The following is a 24,412-nucleotide window of genomic DNA, read 5'->3' as shown; positions in this document are numbered from 1 at the left end:
GCGAACATATTTTGGATATTTTTGATACCATTTAAAATGTCTCTCCAAAATAAAGCTTTTATATTTTAATACACTGATTATGTATTCTATATGTACATAAATTGACCACATTGAAGTGCAGGATTCTCAGAAATTAGACAATCGATTTTTAGGAAAACAGAAAAAAAAAAAGAAAAAAAAAGGGATGTTTCCAAGAAGGTACAGAAAAATGGTACAATTCGTTTCCAAGAAAGTGCAGAATTTTTTTTTCAGGAAAATGGTACAATTCTTCGAAGTGAAACAAAATTGATTAAGGAAAAAAGTAGGTTTCTTAGAAGTGGAAGAATAATGATTCAGACATCTTGGCACTCAACATGACTTACTTTTGGTAAACTTTACTTGCACAGCAGTAGCAGTAGTTAATGTACACCGATAAAACAAAGTTGGGACATTATACACGATGTTGGTTTGCTTTGGTAATATTAAGCCCATCAACAGCTAAGGTCATTTAAGGATGGCCTCCTGTGTGAAGCAAGTGTGTGTTTTGGGAGGCTGTGGTATATTTCCTTGTTAGAGCGCAAAACTGATGACAACTTCATAGTGCTGCCTCACTGAAACACACTACCTAAGACACCCAAGGTAGTTTCATTATATACCCACCAATACCAATAAACCCTCCAGTCACGTACAAAACTGTAACCATAGCCCTGGACCTGCTGTACCAAATGTTTTAAAATTTTATCTGGAGTTCAAAACTAAAACTTCCCTTGATGTAAAATATGTTTGTACTATGGGTCATTTAAAATGTGTGTCTAAAGACCTCATGGCACACACAAAGATATATTAGATACTGAGGTCAGCAAGTTAGTATGCAAACATTTTGTACTTGTTTCAGTAAAGAATGCTGTAAACATAGATGTAATACCGGTAGTATTTAAGGGGAAACCTTTTGGCAGCGAGACAAATAAGATAAGGCAGATAAGCGAGACAAATAAGATAAGGCAGATAATCAGTCACTGACAAAATCATTTTGTCATTTTTTTAATTTTTTATCTTTTTTTTCCACCATAGTTTTACCTGCCCTTGCCTACACTGTCATATCTATCTACATCAGTCACTAGTCTCAGACCAGGCCGGACAAATGCCTGGACCATACCTAGTGACCAATGTCAATGACAAGCACAGGTAGAGCACTTTACATCTGTACAAAAATAAGACATGTATACAGAGTGTTATGCACTCAAATAAAACCAATGTCTTGATCGAAAGCCAGCTCAGTCAGTTCACACCGTCCACCATGACTATGTCTATCACATGACGAGAGAATCAGCTTCCCTGATTGGTCAGACTACCTTCCAAACATGATGTAAAACTGCCCATCTTCACACCTTCTCTCTCCCTCTCTTTCTCTTTATGCACAAAACAATGTTGATTTAAGGACACCATTCACACATGAAATTGTGCTCCAGGCTTATCTTATCTGTACCAAGTCATTCGAGGCTGTACAACCAACATGTGACTAAACCGACTTATTATTGTATTCAGTCACAATCAATTTATGGCACACATCAACAGACATCCGCAGTGATTGTTTGAATTTAATTAATATTTTGTATCCAAAAATGTGTAGTATTAAATACAGAATTATAATTATGTTTTTAAACTTTAAATAGAGAGAAAAAAAAAAAAAACTGTTGGAAGAAAAATGAGTTTTTTTTAGACTAATACTTGACTATTTCAAATATTACACCTCAAATGTAAAAATAAATGTTTATGATTGATTGAATTATAATTCTGAACACAAAATTGTCTCATTCACTTCATCATCTATACTCACTCGAATACTTAACAAATACTCAGTTGAATAATTAACACTTTGGAAATCTTGAGAGAATTTGCATGCATTTCTTCTTTTCTAATAGACCCATATTCAAATTGTATGTAGTGTCTTGTTTCCTTAGCCCTAAAGAATATTATCCAAAACTTATGACAGATGTAAAAAGATTACTTACAATATGTAACAAATTTCACAATATGATTGTTTATCTTCTGATAGATACATACAGACTTAAGGACGCCCACAAGTAAAACCGATAAAAATTCTACATACACTCTCACTTATACTTTAAAAATTGCTTTTATTATGGATTGCACCTACATAAGTCTTCACTCGCACAGACACAAAAAAGTTACAGTCTCACACAAACAACATAAAAATTCTTACACACAGGCCTGTATCTACAGGGAAAGACCATTGGTCCACAATATAATTGTTCTATACATCTATGAAGTAAATGAATGTGACAGTTCTAAAATATTTAACACAACAGATTTAATATTGCAGCACTTCTGAGACAAAACAAAATCTGTTTAACAACTGAAAATAATCTCAGTGCTATCAACCATATTTCAGTACATCACAGCCGATCAATGAATACCACCTAAGTACCACACAAGAGGCTCTGGATTGTAAATAGTCACTAGACAGGGACCCAGGCTAGTCTGTGATACATATATCACATTCATACAGCCCTGATTCTATAACATCACGCACAAAGGCAACATACCAAAGGACTCCAGTATATCTGACAATGCTGATTGTATCACCAACTCTTATTACAACTCCAATATGCAAAAGCAATGATGGCATTGTGCATTTAAGTCTAATTTCCATGCAGTTGTAAGCAATCAAAGTTGTTTTTCTTCACAGAAACATATCCCCAATGTTTGTCCCTTTTCTTTTTTTCTTCTTCAAATTTTGATGATTGAACTTGGATAGTTGAAATTTGAAAGATTGTGATATTTAACATAAAAACAACAGCAATACTGCAATTAAATCCTATCACTTATTTTCTGTTGTTAATTAAAGACTAAAGTTCTGTTTGAAATATGAACCAGGAGTTGGAATACACATCTTAAGGCTACAGATATCAATCACTTCTGAATCTTATTAGATCACAGGTCAACAGCAGCAAATCTTTAAATAACGAAATGGCATATTGAATGAAACAAACAGTGCACAAACGTATTGATTAGGTGTCCAATACATGTAATGCTATGTACATAGTACATGTGAATACTGTGATATCAGGTGGGATGTATACTACAGTATAGTAGTAGGCCCAGGAATTCTGTTTTGATATGTGTAGCAGATTATCTGTCATGACTAGATTTCTACTTACAGACAGGATTCTCGGCAATCAAGGTTTGGCACATATCTTACAGAGGCTTCCAATGTCAATAAATATCAGTAAAGGATGAGTATCGTTACAACTACCATGGTGGTGTTGGTCCAAACCTGACAAACAAGGACATAACGGATGTCAGGTCAGGAACAAGCCATCAACTGTACAAATATGACAGGCAAGTGCACTTTGGTTTGGACAATTTAGTAAATAAAACATCAAGATTGTGATGTCAAAATTACCATGTTGTCTGCAGTACCATACAAATGAGGGTAATAAAATAAAAATACTGAAATATTAGCTTTGAAATAGTCGTATATAGAAGTTCTGATATTCAATTATATAAAATAATTTAGTATCAAAGCAAGGTTTGAGAAGCTGTAGAATAGTTTTTGTAATTAATCCAGGTTGTAATGCAATATGAGATTCTTTTCGAAGCTGCCACATATCTCAAACAACGATTGAAATGATAAAAACATTAACAGCCAAATGGAGCACAAAGTCATTTAGACTCAATCACCTACACAGTCTCAAACTAGGAAACAAATTATTACAAACACTCTAGATAAATGTGATGTGAAGATTTCAACATTCCATCAACTATCAAAAATGACCACAATAATCGAGTATGATAAGATTGCATTTTACCCTCCCTAGAAGTAAGCGAGATCAGGTAGACTAAGAGGTTCCTGCCTCATAAAGTACAATATACAGTGTATCACAATATGCTGCCAAGACTAACAGCCTACATGGCTGTTGTCATCATGTCCTGCAACATGCTACTGCATGTCATCTGTCACTTTGGGAGGTAATGGGCAAACAACACTTTCATATTGATAGATCACTACAGTTGAACATACATGAAGGTTGAAATCAACAAATGAACTCTTCACTTAGCACCATTCACACTTCATCCTCTCACTCGTCCCGTCAGATCACTCATGATTGGCAGTTGTAGCAGATCCACGGAAACTGAATCATTCATGAAATAGAACTCTAAGAATTCCATTGTCACACTTCATTTAGTTCAAATCTCGATCCTCCAAATACCGGTATTCAAAGGTAAACCCTTCTTTTTTTCTCTGGGCCCATTTCTCATAATCGAAGTAGATATATGTGCCCTGAAAAAAACAAAACAAAATTTAATGATATATATTAAATCATATGACTCACACAACGATAATCACCCTTTCTTGCCCATGTCTGCATCAGACCAAACCGCTTATTCTTTTCAAATAACATGGAAGTCTTTGACAGAGTTACCCGGGTATATATATAGATTATTTACGGTATATATTGAAAGAGGACCAAAACATTTAACTAGGGAGATGCCTAAATTTTACAATGCAATTTTATTCTACATATACTTATATATTACAGTAGTTCAACCATTATCTGTGGTTGATGGAAGTACTTTAGGATGTGAGTTGATAGCACTAAATGTAGAGACGACACAATCAGAAAGCCACAACCCACTAGTGTTACAGTGGTAGTGATTGGCTGTTCCTGAAGTAGGCAGAGGTCAAATTAATTGTTGACAACAGCAGAAAATGAAAAAATAAAATTGGCCCATGATTTTGTATTCACACACATCCTCATTGATCAAAATAGCGACAGAAATAATAATTTGGAATATCAAGTAGAACAATAATATTGACAGCGTTTCATGTTTCTCATTCAACCTACTGAGTTCAGAGTGCAGATTAAATTGTTGCTACCCTGAGGTGTTTGTGTACCGGCATGATCAGGCCCACTGATAGTGCTAGTACTGTAACGACTAAATCCACAATTTTTATCAGCATCAGTGTTGTTGTTAAACTGATGTTTGATTTAAGATTGTCGTTTACCTCACAGCAAGGGCTGTTCAAATGTGTTTACACTCAATTTCAGTTAATAATCACATCTAGCACTGGAGTGGCCTGCTAGGTGTTGTTTAAAAGTAGCTTCTTAGAAATCAATCAACAATCTATTTATTTTGCATTCAGATCATATAGATATGGAAATTTGTGCGGATACCACAAATTCAAATTTTCCCTATGTGGAGGACCCCTGTACACATGCACATGAAGACATTTGCTGTCATTGAAAAGCCTGAACACTGCCTTCTTTATAAGCGAACTGTCCAATATAGACATGTTTTACTCCCAGAAGCTGTGCTTTACTTTTATTTGATAATATACACTTGATACCTATCACATTTGGGTTACAATTTCATCCACTACAGATAGGGTTCAACGGCAGTAAGATGCTAAGCACATACTACTGAAGTCACTAGATACCTGTTCAAAGTCTTCTGTAATTGTCTTTGGTTCTTCGTGTCGCTGAAACCACATCATATACTTTGTATGAAACCGCCACGACTGCTTTTTAAGAGCTTTTGCTGCCAGATATTGAGCCTTTGTACCCTGTAAAGAATAACATGATGAAAGTATGAGCTATATTCTGTCAACAAGCAGCTTCACACAAATATAAATTTCACTAAGAGATTAATCACACAGAAAACATCAAGGTTGGCAAAGTTGAACATAAATGAGGAATAACTTTGGCAAACAGGAAACCAACTTTTGTTTTTTTATCCTTGCTACTTCAGCTATAACCTATGCAAACACCCAATGGACAGCATTTCTTCAGCTGCATTTTGCATTCGGATCTGGTAAAAAAGTGAATTAAGATTTTGCAAATTTTTGACATCAGAATAACATATCTTACCTCCATGTAGTAGAAAATAAAGAATAATGATTCTGTTGATAATCGTTGAAAATAGTCCACCGAGTCCGTATGGGGTGGAGAGAGTTGTGGGTAGTATGAAGGAGTCGGGCATGGATTACGTGGTAAGTAATGCCTGAAATATCAAACAGTTACACCATGCAAACATAGACTTGGCAACATAAATATTTCACAAATGAGGGAGATTCTTATTTATATATTTCACAACTGCATGGAGGACTCCGAAATTTACAATGTTTAGTATCAAGAGTAAACAAATTCTGTCAATCAACCAATAATTAAGGAGTGCAGTGAGGCATACCCCAAAATGAGGAATTAATGTACAGCTATGAAATATTACTTCTGCACTTGACCCAAAACCCTGAAACTGATCTGTAGCTACTTATACTGAAGTTATATACCAACTTTCACCAACATACCTTGAATAATGGCTGAGAAAAGTGCGGAAAACTGAGTTGAAGGCCGGGGAAGAAACCTATAGCTATAGTAGGGGATTAATCAATCTCTATAATTCTCTATTTGACTTTAGTTTTTAGGGGTAAGTTTGGCTATATATTTGTGAAGTTGTCCATTTTCCTTGATATCATTATAATCACTGCGGACTGGTCAATAGCACCCAATCACTCCATTTGGCTTTATATCTCTTGGCTTTATATCTCTAGTATTTTTTTGCAAATATCAACTGAGGTAAAAAGTGTTTTAAAACTTTTAAACAAACATTTATAAAATACTTTTAATACTTTTTCTGGTATGGGCTTGTGCATTTTTATATTTTAAACCTATTGTACTATTTATAAGAAATCACTGTTTAAAAAGTCTGAAATCTAGAATTATAGTTGCTTTAATTATTCTAAAGAATATTTGTCATTCATTTCTATTGGTTCTCACTCAATTCATTAACCATGGAGTCCCCTTGCCCACATCAAATTATTTTAGTTCCATCATGTTGGACCACAAACTAAGAAAGTAACTTCATTTCCCACTGTGCTAATCATTTAGATATGCCTGGCTTTCAAAAGAAGTAGAAACCTATCAATGCAGTTGATCTAATTTTATAATCCTCAATTGCGAAGGGTTCATTAATTCAGACATCACACACAAAACAACTTAAGATATTCATCATCTGACTATATTGTTTACAGGAAGTATTTGTTTACAGGAAGTAATGCTTTTGACATATGATTTGGTCTGCTGTATCTTACAAGAAAGGCCTTTCCACTCAAAGGAATTTTAGGGAGTTTTACTGGATAAACTGCACCCACATATTAACAACTTACTGGCACAAAATTCTCCATTTGGCTTTAGTTTTTAAGGGTAAGTTTGGCTATATATTTGTGAAATTGACCATTTTCCTTCATATTCGTTTTATAGTATTTCTTCAAAGATTTCAAGTTGAATGAGAGATTGTATTGGACTGTAAAAGTTTACTGAGATTCACATTGATGCTGTAGGTATCAATCCTTTATGTTAACACAGGGAATATATGTGCTGACAATGAAATCAAATATAAATACAAGAGACCCATGGGCCTTAATGGTCATGAGTCTTAAACATATAACTTCTATCTTCTATTTATTTACAATGTATTTCTACACAATTCTGATGTACGGTGAAGAATTATGCTTTTAAACCTAACTTGAATTGGCATACTATGACAATATTAATGACAAGTTTAATTCTTAGATTGATTAATCTGTAGTCTCTGTCATGTTTCTTGATAAACCACGTCACGATTCCTTAAGCATAAGATTCCTGTGAATTACTCTCCCAGTATATTTTGGTTTCTAAGTGTTTAAATTGTACACTTTTTAAGGATTTTTTCTCTCTCTATGTATTAACTGATCTGTATCATGATCAGATATTTCACAACTTTCGTCTTGGAAACTTAATTTGTTCCTGATGAATGGGGCTACCTTATATGTTCCGGTGAGTTGTTGAGTTGTTTGTGTTATATACTTGCAAACATTTCAATATCGACCGATTTAAAACATGCAAACTCTTTACTGCTATCAGAATCTCTGTTGCGGAAACAAGCTAACGTTAGGTTACACCTCATAATCACTTCAACCAGCATGGCCATTTTTATGTGGCCTATTTCTTGGAAATGACAACCAATATGAAGTATTCTACTTTCATTTTAAGTATCAAATGTAAAAACAATCAGATTCACTTATTGATTTCCAATTGGAAAATCTGACACTAGAAATAGTATTTGATGGGCGCGGGCCATTTTTATTAACCCAAGAGCTCGAGGTGACTTTCCAATGTTGCATCAACTAGGGTGTATACGAGTTACCTCCCCTTGCAAAAACCAGGAAGCAAGAGTAATAATTTGCACAGAAAAGAGATCGGATTACTCGGGGATAAAACAGGTAATTGTGTATGATTTTAACTATTTTTCTATAATTAATCTATTGAAAACAAATGTCTTCAAACATACAAAAGTGTGAATCATATCACTTAATCACAAACAAATACTTCGCAGAAGGAGGTTAGATTGTCTAGCGTGCTGTTAGTCTTTTTTGGGAAGAATTATTTCTGGTCCCATCCTGAACTCGTCAGGATTTAACATTTTGATTCCACCAAGAGCTCTGAACGAATTTGTTCTAGAGAAATTTGGTGATGATAGCTTCAGGTGGCTATTTCATAGCACCTAAATATATTGTTCTGATATTTATTACCTACCTGATTCTTTCGGAGTCCGACGGGTGTGGAAAGTGGTGATGTGCTGCTTCTAACATCGTTAGTTGGTAGAAGTGTTCCCTAGTGAGTGGCACAGGGCCTAAGGGCGCCACACCCAATAGAGGATTGAGGTGTATTGTCGTGGTCTGTGCTTGCTGTGACTGGTCTGAAGACGATGATGGTGATGGGGAGGTGGGCTGAGGTGCTGCCACCTGGGATGACGTAGATGTTGAATTGTTGAATGGTGCATGTACTGAAAATTCATGAAGACCAAGAGAATCAGTGGAACTGATAGATATTCTATGAACATGAAATTGGTAAAGCAACAGCAGTAGTACTTGTCGGCAGAACCCATAATATTCTTAAAGCTTTTTACCACTTTGTCATAGCCATGTTAGCTAAGAAGGTTTGGTTTGTTTAACGTCCTATTAACAGCCAGGGTAATTTAAGGACGTGTCAGGTGGAGGAAAGCCGGAGTACCCGGAGAAAAACCACCGGCCTATGGTCAGTACCTGAAAACTGCCCCACGTAGGTTTTTGAACTCGCAACCCAGAGGTGGAGGGCTAGTGATAAAGTGTCCGGACAACTTAACCACTCGGCCACCGCGGCCCTAGCTGAGAAGGCAATTCATTATATTTTACTATTCTGGTAGTTTATACCCTACAATCTTGACACCCTTATTTCACCAATTTTCCATTCACATAATTCACAAACTTAAATGTATTTTATGTTTTTATTTGATTCAAACAAACCTCTTCCATCTAATGTTGTTGTTGTGTGCGTTGTTGGAATCCTGTTTTCTAGACCTGCATCTAACACAGCCTGTTGCGCTATTGACTTTAATGATGACATAGACTCCTGAAAAATTGAAAATCCCATTAAACTAATAATTCAAATTCAGAAAATAATTGACAGAGTTTAAACCTGTTTTTATATGACTTAAAAAGAGGACCACGGACCACAATGTCATCCGACTTCCCCAACAACAAAACCTAAAATACATATATATATAAACTATGATAAACTTTTCTGCCTCTGCATTTCGGAAGAGTATCAGATTATAACATATCTAGGTGTAAAGAAGAAATCATTGTTGAAATTCAGCCAATATGTGCATACCATCAAACTATCATTCAATACAGATAATACTAACCAAGTTGGAATTATTTCCAATGCAAATAAGACAAATCATGCTCAGAAATGTGATTTCCCTATCTAAACTATAAGTAAAGTTAACCCATCCCACGCATTACGAATTTAACAATTTTGGTAAAGTACCTTATGACTCTTCCATCTATGAAGAGTACCGGTATTTGATTCTAATGTAATTGGATCTTGAGATGATTTTTGAAATTTCTGTTAATTTTATCCATTTTGGCCTGCATCTCAGGCCCCTGGGGGTTGGAGACCATACAATTTATAAATTTGGTTGCCCTTTGGCCATGGAAAGTTTCTTCAAAACTTCATTGAAATTGGTTCAGTGGTTTATGAGCAGAAGCCGAAAATGTTTACAGACAGCAGGCGGTGACAGACATGGCCGTAGATTATCCTGACCCTTTTGGTCAGATTACCTAAAAATAGTGTACAAGGAAGGTGGGAGATCCAAAGTCTGTGTAACAAATTTGGTGCCGTTTCGTGTTACCCAGCCGGCGGATTCCACAAGGAATACAAGTCTGGCCTTGAAGTTGAGTAGTCAAAGGGTAAATATGTTATCGTCATCTTTACCTTTTAAAAATAGTGTTGTTAATTGAAGCACAAGTGTGTATGAAATTCAAAAAATCAATTTGAATAATATTGGATCTCTGGTCTATACTTAACGTCCATCAAAAAAAGAAAATGTATGTACATCTAAAGTACATTTGTTACATGTCTTAGCCTTTGTCATCAATATTTTTATTACTGAACACACACAAAACCTTTAACAGCTACCAATGTATTTCATTCTCCTTAATCGCTTAAAATGACCAATGAATATATTGGTAAAATTTAAGATCAACTACTTCTTGGTTTGATAACATTCTAAAAATAAACCAAGCCAAAGATTTACCAATCTTCCCGAAATTTCCAATTAATTGCTTTTTCAAAATCATCAGCGACAATCAACCCGCCACTAATTGACACTAACCAAACAAAGCCGAGTTCAAATAAAGATTAATAAAATTGTGGTAAGAAATTTCACATTTTCCATATTTTTTCTGGAACCAGTATTTGCTGAAGAGTTCAATTCATATGAGACAACAGTTTCATGGTAGAAGTTAGTCACCTCTGGTCAGGCCTGTAGGGGACTAATGAATTAAATTCTAAAATCAAATACTTTCTCTATATATATATATGATAACAACAGAAAGTGATATTTAGTATTCGCTGGCAGATACTTAGTTTACTGGCAGAAACACTAAATGGGTAGATCATAGGAATGTCTAAAAGTAACAACACTATTTTTATCAAAATAAACTCCTCACATTTGCAGTATACTTACAATATCATTCTCTGTAACACCTTTTAGTAATGGTCCAACAGCACTAAGCGGTCCATTCATTACAACTTGCATCTCAGGTTTGACAGACACCGAGTTGGGTTGAAAAGAAGTCATTAAGGAACTACTTGTTGCACTATTTGACACAATCGTGTTAGGAGAAGTTGACATAACACTGTTTGATATCATAGGGATCGGTACAGCTGGTAAGACGGGATTTCCAGTTGAAGAGACAGAGTTTGTTATTGTTGAGTTTGATGTCACTGGCACACTACTTATTGTAGAATTAATATGGTCAAGTGGGGCTTGATTCTTTGTTTCTACAACAAAAAGAATTTTGTAAACATTAATGCAAAATCACATAGTGTTATATCTAGCTTTCCTGTGAAAATGAATAGGATTTTAGCCAATTATGTGTAGGCTATAATCACACAGATACACATAATACAGGATCCTATAATAACATATATCCATTACTTCATGATAAAAATATTTATTACAAAAAAATAAAATTTGTGTGGAAAGTTCATGAAATGTTTGGTGCTCCCTCCCATTACTCTTAAAACTTAACGATGAGAAAAATCACAAGACATAAATATTAATTTATATTGACTTACCCAACATGAAATTAGCATTTAAAGCTCAAAATGAGCTGGTATCAAAATATATCCTAACTATTGTCTTATATTTGTAGCACAATTCTGGAATTAATATTCTCAAACTTTGGGTCTATTGTTTTATGTCTGATATGGGGATCAAATTGTTATTGAAAAATAGTCCATGTTCACTTTATCTTCAAATTGTCTTAATCATAACCATGGGCCAGCTCAAAATATGCAGTAGATGTATTTATGGGCTAATAAAACATGCAAAGAATTTCCCATGGAATATTCAATACCAACAACCAATGATAGCATTTATAAAGACTGTCAGATATGAAACCTATTGTTTTAACATATTTGTATTGAGTGTAATATGTGTTGTCATGCATTGCAATTACTTATCTGAAATTAAACATGATGATATTTTACCTCCAAACGAAGGGCATACCACACCAAAGCAGAATGACAATTGAACACCATATGATTTATAGTTAACCAAATACCACATGCAATTTATACAATGTGGACTATATCACTGTCACCAAAACTGCCTAAAACCTTGTTTTGATGAACACTTCAAGTCTTACCAGCTCGACTAAAACGATCAGACAAGTATGATAGCTTCATGGCAGCTAAATTGCGCTGCCACACAGAATTGTTGAAAAGTCGTGGGAAAGATAGACCTACAATATAGAAGCAGTCTGTATTTGTCTAGCAGAACCAAACTAGGACTAGCTAGAACTATACAAAGAATAGACAGAAAGTAAAACCTACCTGAACAATAATTAAGAATCCAAACTGCAATTTCAGAATTTACAGCAATAATTCAAACTATCAAAAAGCCTTTTATTCGAAGCAAAGGAACAAAAGAACCTTTTCCCTTGAAACAAATGCTAGATAGAAAAAGTGACTTGGTGCATTTTGTAAGAACAGAATGCCATAATAATGTTCCTAATATTTTTCAGGATAAGTTGTTTCAAGACTCCTTCTATATAGATAGAATACATACTAGAGATAATTGTAACACATCATGCTATCACACATACTGGTCATACAGAGTCTACATGCAAACCTGCAGTGAAATACATCTACATGACAATGTTGTTAGTGAGCAATGTGGACAATGGTGTCACCACTATCGAAAACAGTCATAAAATATACATCTACAAAGTCAAAGCAAGAACTAAGTTCACTTGAAGAAATGCCCTCTTTTACACAAAAATAATGATTTATTTCCATAGTATCAATTCTGATGTGTGAAACTCTTTTTGTTAGATGTGACAACAACTGGCAACAGAAAACCAAGTCCAATTGTGAAGAGATTTTGTGCAGTAATGAAAGAGAAAAGAGAAACATTACGACAATGCACATCAGAATTGATAGTCAGAATTCCGTTTAAGATAGCTTTTTTGAACACTGAACCCAAATGAACAAAAGGCCAAATAGGTCCATTGTTTCCACATTTGGCTTTTAAAACTATATTAGATTGGTACAATTTAGGTTTTGACAAGATTTGAAATGTTATTGAATTCAGACTTATGCATGCCTTTTTTCTCTCTCAATTTTTTGTAATAGTGATAAAAAACAAAGGATATGCACTAAAATCTAAGATAATAAATAGGTAAAGAAGAAACATTGTTTTCTTCTATATTCAAGGGTATTTTCTTTTGAAAACAGCAACGGGGATAGATATCAATTATTGTTGTGTAACATTATCTGTGTGAAGGAAACATTAAATATCACTCAATTGAGAACACAAATCACCTGCACTATTGTTTTGCTGGGACCCTGCTGCTGCAACATTGTATGCTGTCAATGGCGGTGTTGAACTTGGACGATGATTGCTTTCTGCATTGGCAATTGAATTCCTGCAAAGAAAAAAACCCACTAAAATACATTATCAGGATTCTGTCATTCCACTGAAGTCAAATCAATAAGCTACCAGTGTCTGCGATGAAATTTACCTGGATGTATCTCTGTTATATCAAAATATGATTAAAACATCCAAAAATATCAATTATGTGTATATAACAGGACCACAAAATATTTAAGTATGTAGGGGACTTATAAAGGTATTCATTTGTGAAGAACTTGTCTACTTTAAATGATCATTTTGAGGCTTGAGATGCTGTCAGAAAATGTGCAATCTTTCCAATAATAAAAGAAGTTGACAAGCATGAAAGTCATTGGTGAAACTAACAGTACAGATGTTATGTAAGAGAGAAAACACAATCACAATCAAATAGTAATTATAAGGAGGCATTGCTTTAAGTTGGAAATTCATTGGCCCATTAAAATGTTAAGCCAATGTAATTCTGACATGGTGGAGGTATAAAGTCAACAGATATTGATATGATGGTATAATGAGTTGTTTTCTTGGTATGTAGTTGTTAAATGTAAGGACTGAGTGCAGATCTACACGATATCGGAGATAGATTAGGCAAAATATTTCAATAAAATATCTTCCCAATGGGAGGACTCCAGGTTTTTTAAACAAGTACCACAAAAAAATGTGGTTTAATTAAAATAGTACCATATGATAAACTATTTTTTCCAGCAACCACCATTCAGAGAGTTTCTTCCTTTCTGGAGTTCTCTGTTGGATATATTTTACTGAGCTAAATATAGATTAAAAAATACAGATAGAAACTGATACATAAAACCAAAAGGTAATTTAAACATACCCTGGAAACATCTTTGTAGGAGTTGTAGGTACTTTGTTGACAGTTACACTTGATGATGAGGATGAGTTTGTTGATGAGGGTGATGACATGGACGATGTTACAATTATTGTTGCTTTTTGTTTCTGAAAATATTAAAAGCAAAGTATACTCACCAGACATTAGAAAAGCTAAACTGCAAAGTCTGGTGAACAAAACAAAGATGTGCAAAAAAACAATGAAAGTTTTTAAGACATGTGACAACATTCACATTCAAGATAGGCTGAAGCTTACTTAAATTTTTTTTTTAATTTATAGTCATAAAATTCAAAATACAATCTTATTCACGTGTTTTACATATAGACAATTTTATATATTTTATATCAGAAATACAGATATAGTTCTTTGTAGTCTGTTAAATAATCCTTGGACCTGCAGATTTTGACATCTAAAGAACCTGAAAAGCCAAGCAGTGCAAAATGCAAATCTGTTTTAGTAACATTGGCCTTAAGTTTTAACCAATCACATTGCTAATCAAAGAATGTAAAGTGTAAACTTTCCTGAGTATTTGCATTATGATCAGCATATTGCCAAAATAAATTTTCTATACCGTTTCTTATACTGGTGCTGTCAGTATATATAGCAAATGACAAGTGGATTAAACTTACGTCTTCATTTTGGGATTTGTGCCTTTTCCTGTCCATCTCTTCATACTTGTCCTGATGGAAACAAACAAAATTATTGCAGACATCTTGCCATTGATATGTCAATTATTGCGTGATTATAACAAAATATGATCTCAGAATTGATCGTGATGTGTTATGACAGGACTATGTTGTATATACCTGGTACATCTATAGATGGACAGATGGTGAAGCATTGGCATGGAGTGAGCAAACCAATGTTTTTATTTATGCGACAGAGAATTTACTTGTGAAAGATATTTACATGTACAGTGTACCCTCGACCTATCGCCACCCGAATCTACCGCGACCCTTGCATACCACCACCTACACCCCTAGAACTGATTTCCCTTCTATATAATTCCCTCGTTAAGTTTGCCACCCTCGCATACCGCCATCCGCCACGTTCATAACAATACAAACGTCCCGAATCCCTATATATTACCCTCGACGATATCGCCATCTTGGTTTTTTCTGCGATCGAGGAACTCTTTAGTCTTCTATTTATAGAATTAGGGTATTTCCTTTTTCACAAGTAACTTAGTTATACGCTTGAATGAGTTTCTTTCGCTCAGGTAGATATATGTATTGATGTTTATATATGTGACACACAGGTATGGTTTGATTTGTAATAAAGCATGACTGATTTCTGCTCAATAAGTGTTCTTATTTATGGTATGAACGATTTGGCTTCGTCAGTCGAGATGGAAAATCCGAGATGAAAGCGTGTTCTTGATCATGGTCATAAAACCACCGAATGGGACTTGATCCAGTGCCGCGTAATTTCCTATAAAATTTGACAGATTGTAACAGATGGCATGTGACAAAAGCAAATTAATGACTTTTTTTTCAGAAATTACATATGTAAATGTGTATTTGTAAGCTACGAAATGTACGGTCAATACCATGGTTCTTATATGTTAACTCATTGTGTATTTACTAAAACGTTGGTACAATATTATCTTTTACTGTTGTAATTTTCATGATTCGATACTAACGCCACCCTCGTTATACCGCCATAATTGACACGGACGAATTGTGGCGATATAACGAGGGTAGACTGTATGTGAATTTAGTATAATTTCAATTCATTATTTTAAGTTTAAACGACTGCACTATCTCTAAATACGAATGCATTATCTTTTAGAGTACATCATTTTTCATTAGATTTTGGAAATGTTGTACCATTAACTTCATATGACATTCTCCAACAGATTTGTGAGGCTAGTTATTGAACGAAAATGGGGGCCGGCAAATAGCAAACAAACTCAAATTACAACAATAATTTTTCCTTCAAAAACCAGGGTAATATTGTTTCATCAGGGCAAGAAAAAACCCAGGTCCGATGGCCCGGGGCCAGTAGATTTGGTCTGTGGGCAAGCAAATATTGGTGACTACTTGCCCAATTGGCAAGTGCAAAATTTCTCAAAATTTTTACCTTTCCCTTTGAGTACATTAAAAACTTTAAAAAAGTATTCTAATTTCAGTCAAATGTACTCTATGAATAAGTTTTATTGGACCACTGCGTTTCACCTTTGGGCCAGTACTTTGAACCCAAACTTGCCCAAAGGACCAGTGATGCTGAAATGTTTCTTCCTGCCCTGTTCATGGATGCTTACTTTTCCACAAGAATGATAATGCAATGCAACATTTAAAAGTATTCTAATTTCAGTCAAATTACTTACAATTGACTCTCCACATTTTCTCATCTTTTTCTTTATTTCTAATATGAAATCTGATAAAGATCCATATGTAGAACTTGATATTTTGACAGATGAAGGTAATAATCAGTCAAAAAATTGATCGTGAATGTACAACTAGGAACCAAGGAAATCTGCCTATGAAATTTGTGGAAGATCGATAGACAGTCAGATCTTTGTCGAAAGGAAATTTGAACAGCCCACCATCTGATACGCTAAAATTTTGATCGAATCAGCTGAAAAAATAGTAGTTGTTTTTTTTTAATTTCAATTTTTTTCTTCTGTGTGGGATATCTTATAAGCCCAATTTTTCACCTAGTGTTTTGTACCAAATGCTGTATACCAGTAAATAATTACCTTGGAATGATTCATCGAAAGACTAGGACTAGGTGAAGGAGAACTGGAGTTTGTTGATGTTGGCGTACTTGATAATTTATCCAATATGCTATCATCATTTGGCGGTGAAGATGCCAGCACTTGTGAACCTGAAATTCAAATTTAAACTGTTTGAAGTTGGTCTGTATCTATGTATATTTGGTTAAATTCAATTAATTACTGAAGCAGTATTTTAGAGAAACAATACCCCCACCCCCCAAAATTATCCACAGCTCCCTTGTTGATAATGACTAATGAGTTACGTACCAGAAGAACTTGAACAGTGTCATATTCCAATACACATGTTGTTTTACCCAAAAATATCTTTTACCCGTTTGGCATTGGCCGATGACTCAAAATCTAATGGAGAGGAAATTGTTACAATAATTTGGGATAAACAAAACTTGATCTGTCAGAAGTCCACATGATAAAATGATTCTTTAAGGTTTTAAAACTTACCTAGATCATCAAGATCTAAATCATCATAAAGAAATTCGTTCTCCTCAAAATCTGGTTCTTGGTTGTATTCAAGATAGTATTCCACATCATCTTTGATCTTTTTAATCTGAGGAAAATATGAACCTCAAATAACATGGATACAACAGGTCAATCTGATGTCTTTCCCATATATTTCTAAGCTAACCTTCATCATTATTTCATTTTTCATTTCCCTCAAACTGTCAAAGTCTAATTCTCTTTTTTCAATCGGCTATTTCTAAACAAACCTTCAACATTATTTTTTCTATTATTTTGTACCAAAACTACCAAAATCATTCAATCATGATATCAATGTGTTTCGTACTGTACTGTTTTATCAACTTTTTATCACTATTTTACTCACATTTCAGAACTAGTATTGATATTTTTAATATGACATATGGCTAAAGATATGATCTTTATCCATGATGGTCTTTGCCAAACCATAACTTGTTTAAAACATACCCCTAGTGACTGTTCCTGACACATCTCATGACATATAATTTCCATATCACAACATATTGCAATAGATTTTCATACTGATGTTTCAGGTATTTCAATACATACTTGAGACCCAATCAAGTCTTAACTCACTTGGTCTAGTGGTAGTGCATCATTGTCCACCATCCTCATGATTGTTTCTAACTTCTTTATATGGAACTTGTGTCGATCTTGTGCAGCTCGCAAATCATCATACTGATCTTGTGTCTATGTCATAACAATATTAATGCATAAAATATGTGATAAAAGTTGCAGCATAATATATATGCATTTAAAAAAAAAGAAGTGAACATAAGGCCATATAGAATTAATTAGTTGGTTCTCAGGCCAATTTTTGAAAAAATAGATGAGGGAGGGCGTCATTTTATTTTACCGTTTTATTGGATAAAAAACAGATGCTGGCGATTCTATTTTTCATTCACATAACACTGAAATATTTTAATAAATCTTTTGAAGCAACTTCTGCGTTCATTGGTTTCAACAAGAAACTTTCAGTTTGTCGGGAAACGTCCATGCCACAATCGCAATGGACCCATCCTATATCAAAATGTATAGTTCTACCATTGTATAAGCTTCAGAAAATCTTCCAAGCGTATTCCATGGCAGTATTATTGTTGATTATTTCCGAATCTACATGCTGTGTGTGCATGAATATCACAATTTTGAATACCCACCCTATGACCATGCTACCATACAAATGTGAGTGATATCCATTGCTTAGTTTCAGAAAAGAAGTTGTTGATATCAATTTAACCAAATTGACCCCTTTTGGCCCCGCCCCTCAGCCCCCTGGGGGTCAGGCCCCTTCATTTGTACAATTTTGAATCCTTAACCCAAGGAAATGCTACCAGTCAAATATTAGAGATATCCATTGCTTAGTTTCAGAGAAAAAGTTGTTTATATCAATTCTGCGTAAATGACCCCTTTTGACTCAACTTCTAGCTCCCTGGGTTCAGCCTCACCATTTGTACAATTTTGAATCCCCGACCCATAGTGATGCTTCCAGACAAATTTGAGCAATATCCATTGCTCGGTTTCAGAGAAGAAGTCATTTATATCAATACAGCCCAATTGACCACTTTTGGCCCCGCCCCTCAGGCCCCTGGGGGGTCAGCCCCATCATTTGTACAATTTTGAATCCCCACCCAATAGTGATGCTACCAGGCAAATATTAGCAATATCCATTGCTCGGTTTCAGAGAAGAAGTCGTTTATATCAATATAGCCCAATTGACCACATTTGCCCCTGCCCCTCAGGCCCCTGGGGGGTCAGCCCCACCATTTGTACAATTTTGAGTCCCCACCCCATAGGGATGCTTCTGACCAAATTTGGTCAAATTCTGATCTGTGATTAAAGAAGAAGTCAATTGTTGACGGACAGACGGACGACGGACGCTACGGTATGGCATAAGCTCACCATGGTCCTTCGGACCAAGTGAGCTAAAAAAAACACCTTGGCAAAATATCAGGCAAGTGGGTCTTCCAGAACCTAAGACCATTCTCCCAAGTTTTAACAGATTTGAAAATGAAGGTATTAGATGGGACTCCATAGCAGGTACCTACTGGCCAGTACCCTGGGCCATGTGAGCTATTAATCAATTTAAGCTTACATCTTTATCCATTTTCTTCTTTTTCGATGACAGCTGCTCTATTCGACTTTCAAATTGCTCAAGCTGTTTCTGTAAGGACTCAATTGTTGTCTGAAAAGAGAAAAGAAATAATCAAATATTGAATACTTCAAATATAATCAGACTTCACAAATTATGAAATATTACCATGTTCTGCAATTATTTCTGATAGGCTCTCAACAAAACATTGAAATATCACAATTTGTGAAACTATCCACGACCAACAGATTTTTCAACTGCCTAGCTTCTGTAACTATATCTTGCAACTGCCACTTTCTCTTTCACATGTGAGTACTTCTTACTTTGGGTGAACACTAGTTCACCTAAGGATTAATCTTATTGGATACTCTCAATCTGTATCTGGAGACTTGGAAAGGTAACAATTGATTGAATTATAACTGTCAATTTTATCATAAAATGATAAACACTGAGCTATGTTTAAATGGCCTAGCAACAAGTTATTATTATATTCTTAACAGCCTATAAACACTTAGAAGGTTATGAGGGCCAATTAATGGCAAGTAAAAAGGTAAATAAATACAGACTATTGAATGGCCATCTTATATCAGGGCACTCCAACCATGCGAGTGCATGAAAAATAGCCAATTTATCCAACAATATTTTACAAATTCTCTAGGTACTGCTTTGGAAAGATATTCATGAAAAACATCATTTAAAGTGAAAACAAAATAAATTCATTAAAAAAATTCAATACTTACTCCAAAAAATGTATGAAAATCTCTGCATAATTACTTACAGAAAATTAGAATTGCCTTCCTGTTTCACAAACTACTCCACTAAAATGTGGTAGTATCATGTCCAAAATAGTAGCAGCGGTGACTGCTTTGTGACAAAGTGAAAACATACCGAAAGAATTACCTTCAGCATGTGTGTTCATGCATGAGTGGCCCTAGCTACCTATAGCTAGTGACAGGTATAGTACTAATTAGCACACACATTACACAAGTTACAAGTAGTTCACACAAAGCATAGTCACTCAATAACTATTTTGGATCAGAATTCGCCACACTTAACAGGAATATTTTGTGAAAAAGTAAGATATTCCCAGTTTTCTAAAAGTAATTATGCATTCCTGGATTGTAATAGATGTTGCTCATGCTCTTTTCACAAATTAAATGACTTTGAAGGAGGAGATTTTCGTACATTTCTGGAGTTGACCTAATAGTAAGTATTAAAACTTTATTTTTTAATGAATTTATATTTTGTTTTCACTCCAAATAATGCTGTTCAAAATTCGTAATTTTGTATATGAGAGCTTCCAGATAGTTAATAATTTGCATGTTAACTGTTTCTAAAAAACGTTTTAGACATGTTATAGAAATTAACTTTGTATGCTTTAGATCAATACAATCGAATGAAATGTTTATTATATTTAATACACTGAGGTTAGTCATAAAGCTTCATTAAGGCCATATAAATTAATAAGTTAGTTCTTAGGCCAATTTTTGAAACAATAGATGAGAGAGGGAGGCATTTTATTTTACTGTTTTATTGGATAAAAAACAGATGTGAGGAATTTAAAAAAAAAAACCAATTCATTCACAATCAAAATGAAATATTTTAATAGATCTTTCGAAGCAACTTGTGTTCATTAATTTCAACAAGAAATGTCAGCAAAATTTTCACAAAAATGAAACAGGGCATGTATAAGCTTGTATATAGGAATAAAAGCAAAGTCAGCAGGGTTTCAGGCATATTTATACTTTGTGTTGTTTACTATTGAAGATGTAAAACAACATTCAATATAAGTACCGTTATATATCTTAAAGGGAATGAAGATAACTTACTGAAAGCCAATTTACAACTTCTCCCTTTTCTTTTGCAATAGGATCCATTTTTGCAGCAGCCCCTAAGCCTTCCTTTGAGTAGGCTTTTGTTTTTGTCTCTCTTTCAACAATCTTGAACCTCTCCATTTGCTAAAGGGAAAATCGTGATGAAATTTAATACATCAACCTTTATTTCTTTTATAACTAAAATTGTAATTTTACAAAACAGAAATACTTCCTTAATCTGATTATACTTCCATATATAGTCATAGTAAGACATGATAAAAATACCTTAATCATTGTTATTTCCTTGACTTACAGTTTCAATCAACTTTCGGTTTTCCACCAGTATTCGTTTATCTTTGATGTCACTGCTGGCACACCATGTTTTAATCTGGTCCCGCAACCGCTGCAAAAACATCAGTTGATATAAAGAAATTAGAGATATTGAGGATAAGACATTTCCATGTATATGATCACTTCAGTTTAACTTACTAGACATCCCATTAGGAGTCAATCTGCCTCATAAGAATACCATAAGCATAATTTCAGGTGGATCAGAGATAAATAGAAAATTACATACAAATGTACATCTTCTTCAACCATTAATTTGATTATGAAACTTTATGATTAAATCATAAATGATTGGAATGGGTTCTGTCACCATTCAATTATCACTAAATCATAATTAATCGAGACAACACATGTTGAATTTGGTCCATGTTATATCTATTTCATTAGGATTCTTGATAGAGTTATGACAATGATGCCGATACAATGCTGTTTTGCTTTGTCTTGTCGAACTTCTGTCTGATGACACAAAAAGTAACAATACTGGACTAAATCTAGCGGAATAGAAATACTTAGCATAAAAGGATGGAATCCATTTGTACTTTTCCATGATATCTAGATATTTTAACAAAGTCCAAAACCTGTAAATTTATTCATCAATTTTTACATCCATATGAGGATGTAAAACACCAATGACTTCCTTTAATATACTTACTTGAAGCTTTTTAATCTCACGCTTAAGATCAGCTTCATATTTCTCTTTTTGATTTGTGTTTGCAGCATTATGCACCTGCAAGGATATCTAATAAAAACATACTTTACAGATTATGAACAAATTTTCATGTTTTAACAATGCATTGCATATTTTTTTATCGAGCCAGTGCTCTATATTAATCATGACAATATTGGTTCATACAACTGGGTGTTGTTATTCATCACAAAGATATATTCTACCATCACTCCATTCTTGTTCTTTGAAAGTGCTTAGCAAACTTTTATTAAATAATCCAATTTCTTTATAAATAAATATAACTACATTTGTATATCATTGTGTCAAACTGTCATTATTAATATATTACGCTTGTTCAGTTGTTGACTGTGTTGTGAGATTTTTTTTATTTTGTTAGATAAAAATTATTTTAACAAACCTTATTCCAGATGTCTTCAAAAGTTTCAACACCTTCGCCCACTTTCTTTAGACATCTGTCTATTTCTCCTGGAAAACAATAATATATTATATAGGAATGCAGATTTTTTTGCATTATTGTCTGTTCATAACTGGAATTTCAAAAATGTCAATAATCATTCTTTTTGATAGCATTATTCATACAGCAGGGAAAAATTAAGAATTAAAAAAAAATCCTCTTAGGTTCACATACAGAGCTCTGTTAAATTTATCTTATCTATTATGAACAATAAGGTGAATTGGCGGCTTACGCTAGGACAGGAAAGTAAACCAAATCAACTGAAAGAGTACATGGATTTTGTTCTCTACACTTGGGGTTTCCATTATATCTTTTTACAATCCTTAGCGTCAATCCTCTCTCCCACTTATTTTCTTGCTGTTTGGTAAACTATTTTTTAAAGCCCTAGTAAGAAGATAAACAGTAACTTTTCCTCAAGTTTAAATTATCGCGTTTAAACAAGAAAGGTAACTTGTAAGGTATGGCTATAAATCAAGAAACAAAAACCACATAACAGTTCAACTAGAACAGAATAACAAAACATAATTAAATGGTTACACTATACTTATCGGATTCTAGTCAAGAATCCTCACGTTCGATTACGTATTAGTGAAACTACTGTACCGCTATTGGATGATTACCTTCATAGATGCTATGAATCAAGATTGCAACCCCACCAACTACCAAATTCAGAATTTGTCAACGTTTGCAATTTGAACATATTCATTACCATGTATAATATAGCATATTTGATAAGAAAGATCTTATAATCAAATAATCTATAAATACTGGGAAATGAATTTATAACCGTTTATACACGTTATTGACAGCTATGAATTTGCAATACTGCTGCATAACCGCAATACTGTATTTCGACAGTGCAACATTTTGTTCACAATGATGCATGCATTTGCCAATCTATTGGTTCGTATGCTAAGAATATCAAAAACTGTTGTGAGAAGCAGGAAGAGTTATGCATTAAAATGGATAAACTTCTTAAAGATCAGATAATATGAGCGACAGACAAACAAAAAGAGAAAGGAAAAATATAACGGATTGCGGAGCCATGGGTTATTCCTTCGATTTTTTCTTACCTTGTAGCTTTCGCCTATCAGCCATAGCTATGAATATTCGTATGTGAATGATAGACGCATGCTCTAATGCTCAAATGGTACCAGGCTATCGCTTTTATGGTACCCAAAAATTGTTTTAATTTATCTTTCTATTCAGTCTCAAATCCAAAATGGCTTCCCTCGTCGTTCCATGTACCACCTCGAATTATATGAGTACGCGTAAAAAGTAGTTCGCATCACTTTGACCTAATGATAACGTTTATCGAATCGTGTTAAGCAAATAGCTGATGTGAAAAATCGCAAAAAGGTTTTCTTATTTTGAAATGAATGATGTAACTTTTATTATATTTTTATAATCTATTTATACTGTTGCTCAATAATTTCTCCAGAACTACTTATGGAA

The 24,412-nt window shown here is 34.1% G+C and overlaps 1 protein-coding gene across 3 annotated transcripts; it reads right to left on the bottom strand.

Annotated features, from left to right (window-relative positions):
* Positions 1-987: 987 nt before the first annotated feature.
* On the bottom strand, positions 988-24,219 carry LOC117329497 (CCR4-NOT transcription complex subunit 3-like). 3 transcript variants are annotated; one of them, XM_033887469.1, is made up of 19 exons: positions 24,031-24,219; positions 22,901-22,968; positions 22,468-22,554; positions 21,781-21,870; positions 21,483-21,611; positions 19,657-19,746; positions 18,141-18,254; positions 17,529-17,634; positions 17,052-17,179; positions 14,980-15,030; positions 14,488-14,516; positions 13,416-13,519; positions 12,239-12,334; positions 11,053-11,369; positions 9,326-9,431; positions 8,577-8,826; positions 5,874-6,006; positions 5,444-5,569; positions 988-4,285 (listed from the first exon to the last, which is right to left on the bottom strand). In XM_033887469.1, exons 1-19 carry the CDS (start codon positions 24,053-24,055, stop codon positions 4,187-4,189), a joined length of 2,148 nt encoding a protein of 715 aa, XP_033743360.1. In that variant the 5' UTR covers positions 24,056-24,219; the 3' UTR covers positions 988-4,186. The 3 variants fall into 3 exon arrangements, with proteins under 3 accessions (XP_033743360.1, XP_033743353.1, XP_033743368.1); XM_033887462.1 differs by lacking the exon at positions 14,488-14,516 and adding an exon at positions 14,336-14,457; XM_033887477.1 differs by lacking the exons at positions 12,239-12,334; positions 14,488-14,516 and adding an exon at positions 14,336-14,457 and having other exon boundaries at positions 24,031-24,218.
* Between the last annotated feature and the right edge of the window lie 193 nt (positions 24,220-24,412).

The sequence above is a fragment of the Pecten maximus genome, chromosome 1 (assembly GCF_902652985.1).
Source record: "Pecten maximus chromosome 1, xPecMax1.1, whole genome shotgun sequence".
Lineage (NCBI taxonomy): Eukaryota > Metazoa > Mollusca > Bivalvia > Pectinida > Pectinidae > Pecten > Pecten maximus.
This window is presented reverse-complemented; position numbering and strand designations above follow the sequence as displayed.

Coding starts and splice junctions, on each gene's coding strand:
- LOC117329497 (XM_033887462.1), bottom strand. CDS start 24,055: ATGGCTGATAGGCGAAAGCTACAAG. Junction 22,555..22,900: donor TTGAAGACATCTGGAATAAG/GTTTGTTAAAAT, acceptor TGTTTTTATTAG/ATATCCTTGCAGGTGCATAA. Junction 14,458..14,979: donor ACAAATCCCAAAATGAAGAC/GTAAGTTTAATC, acceptor TAATATTTTCAG/AAACAAAAAGCAACAATAAT.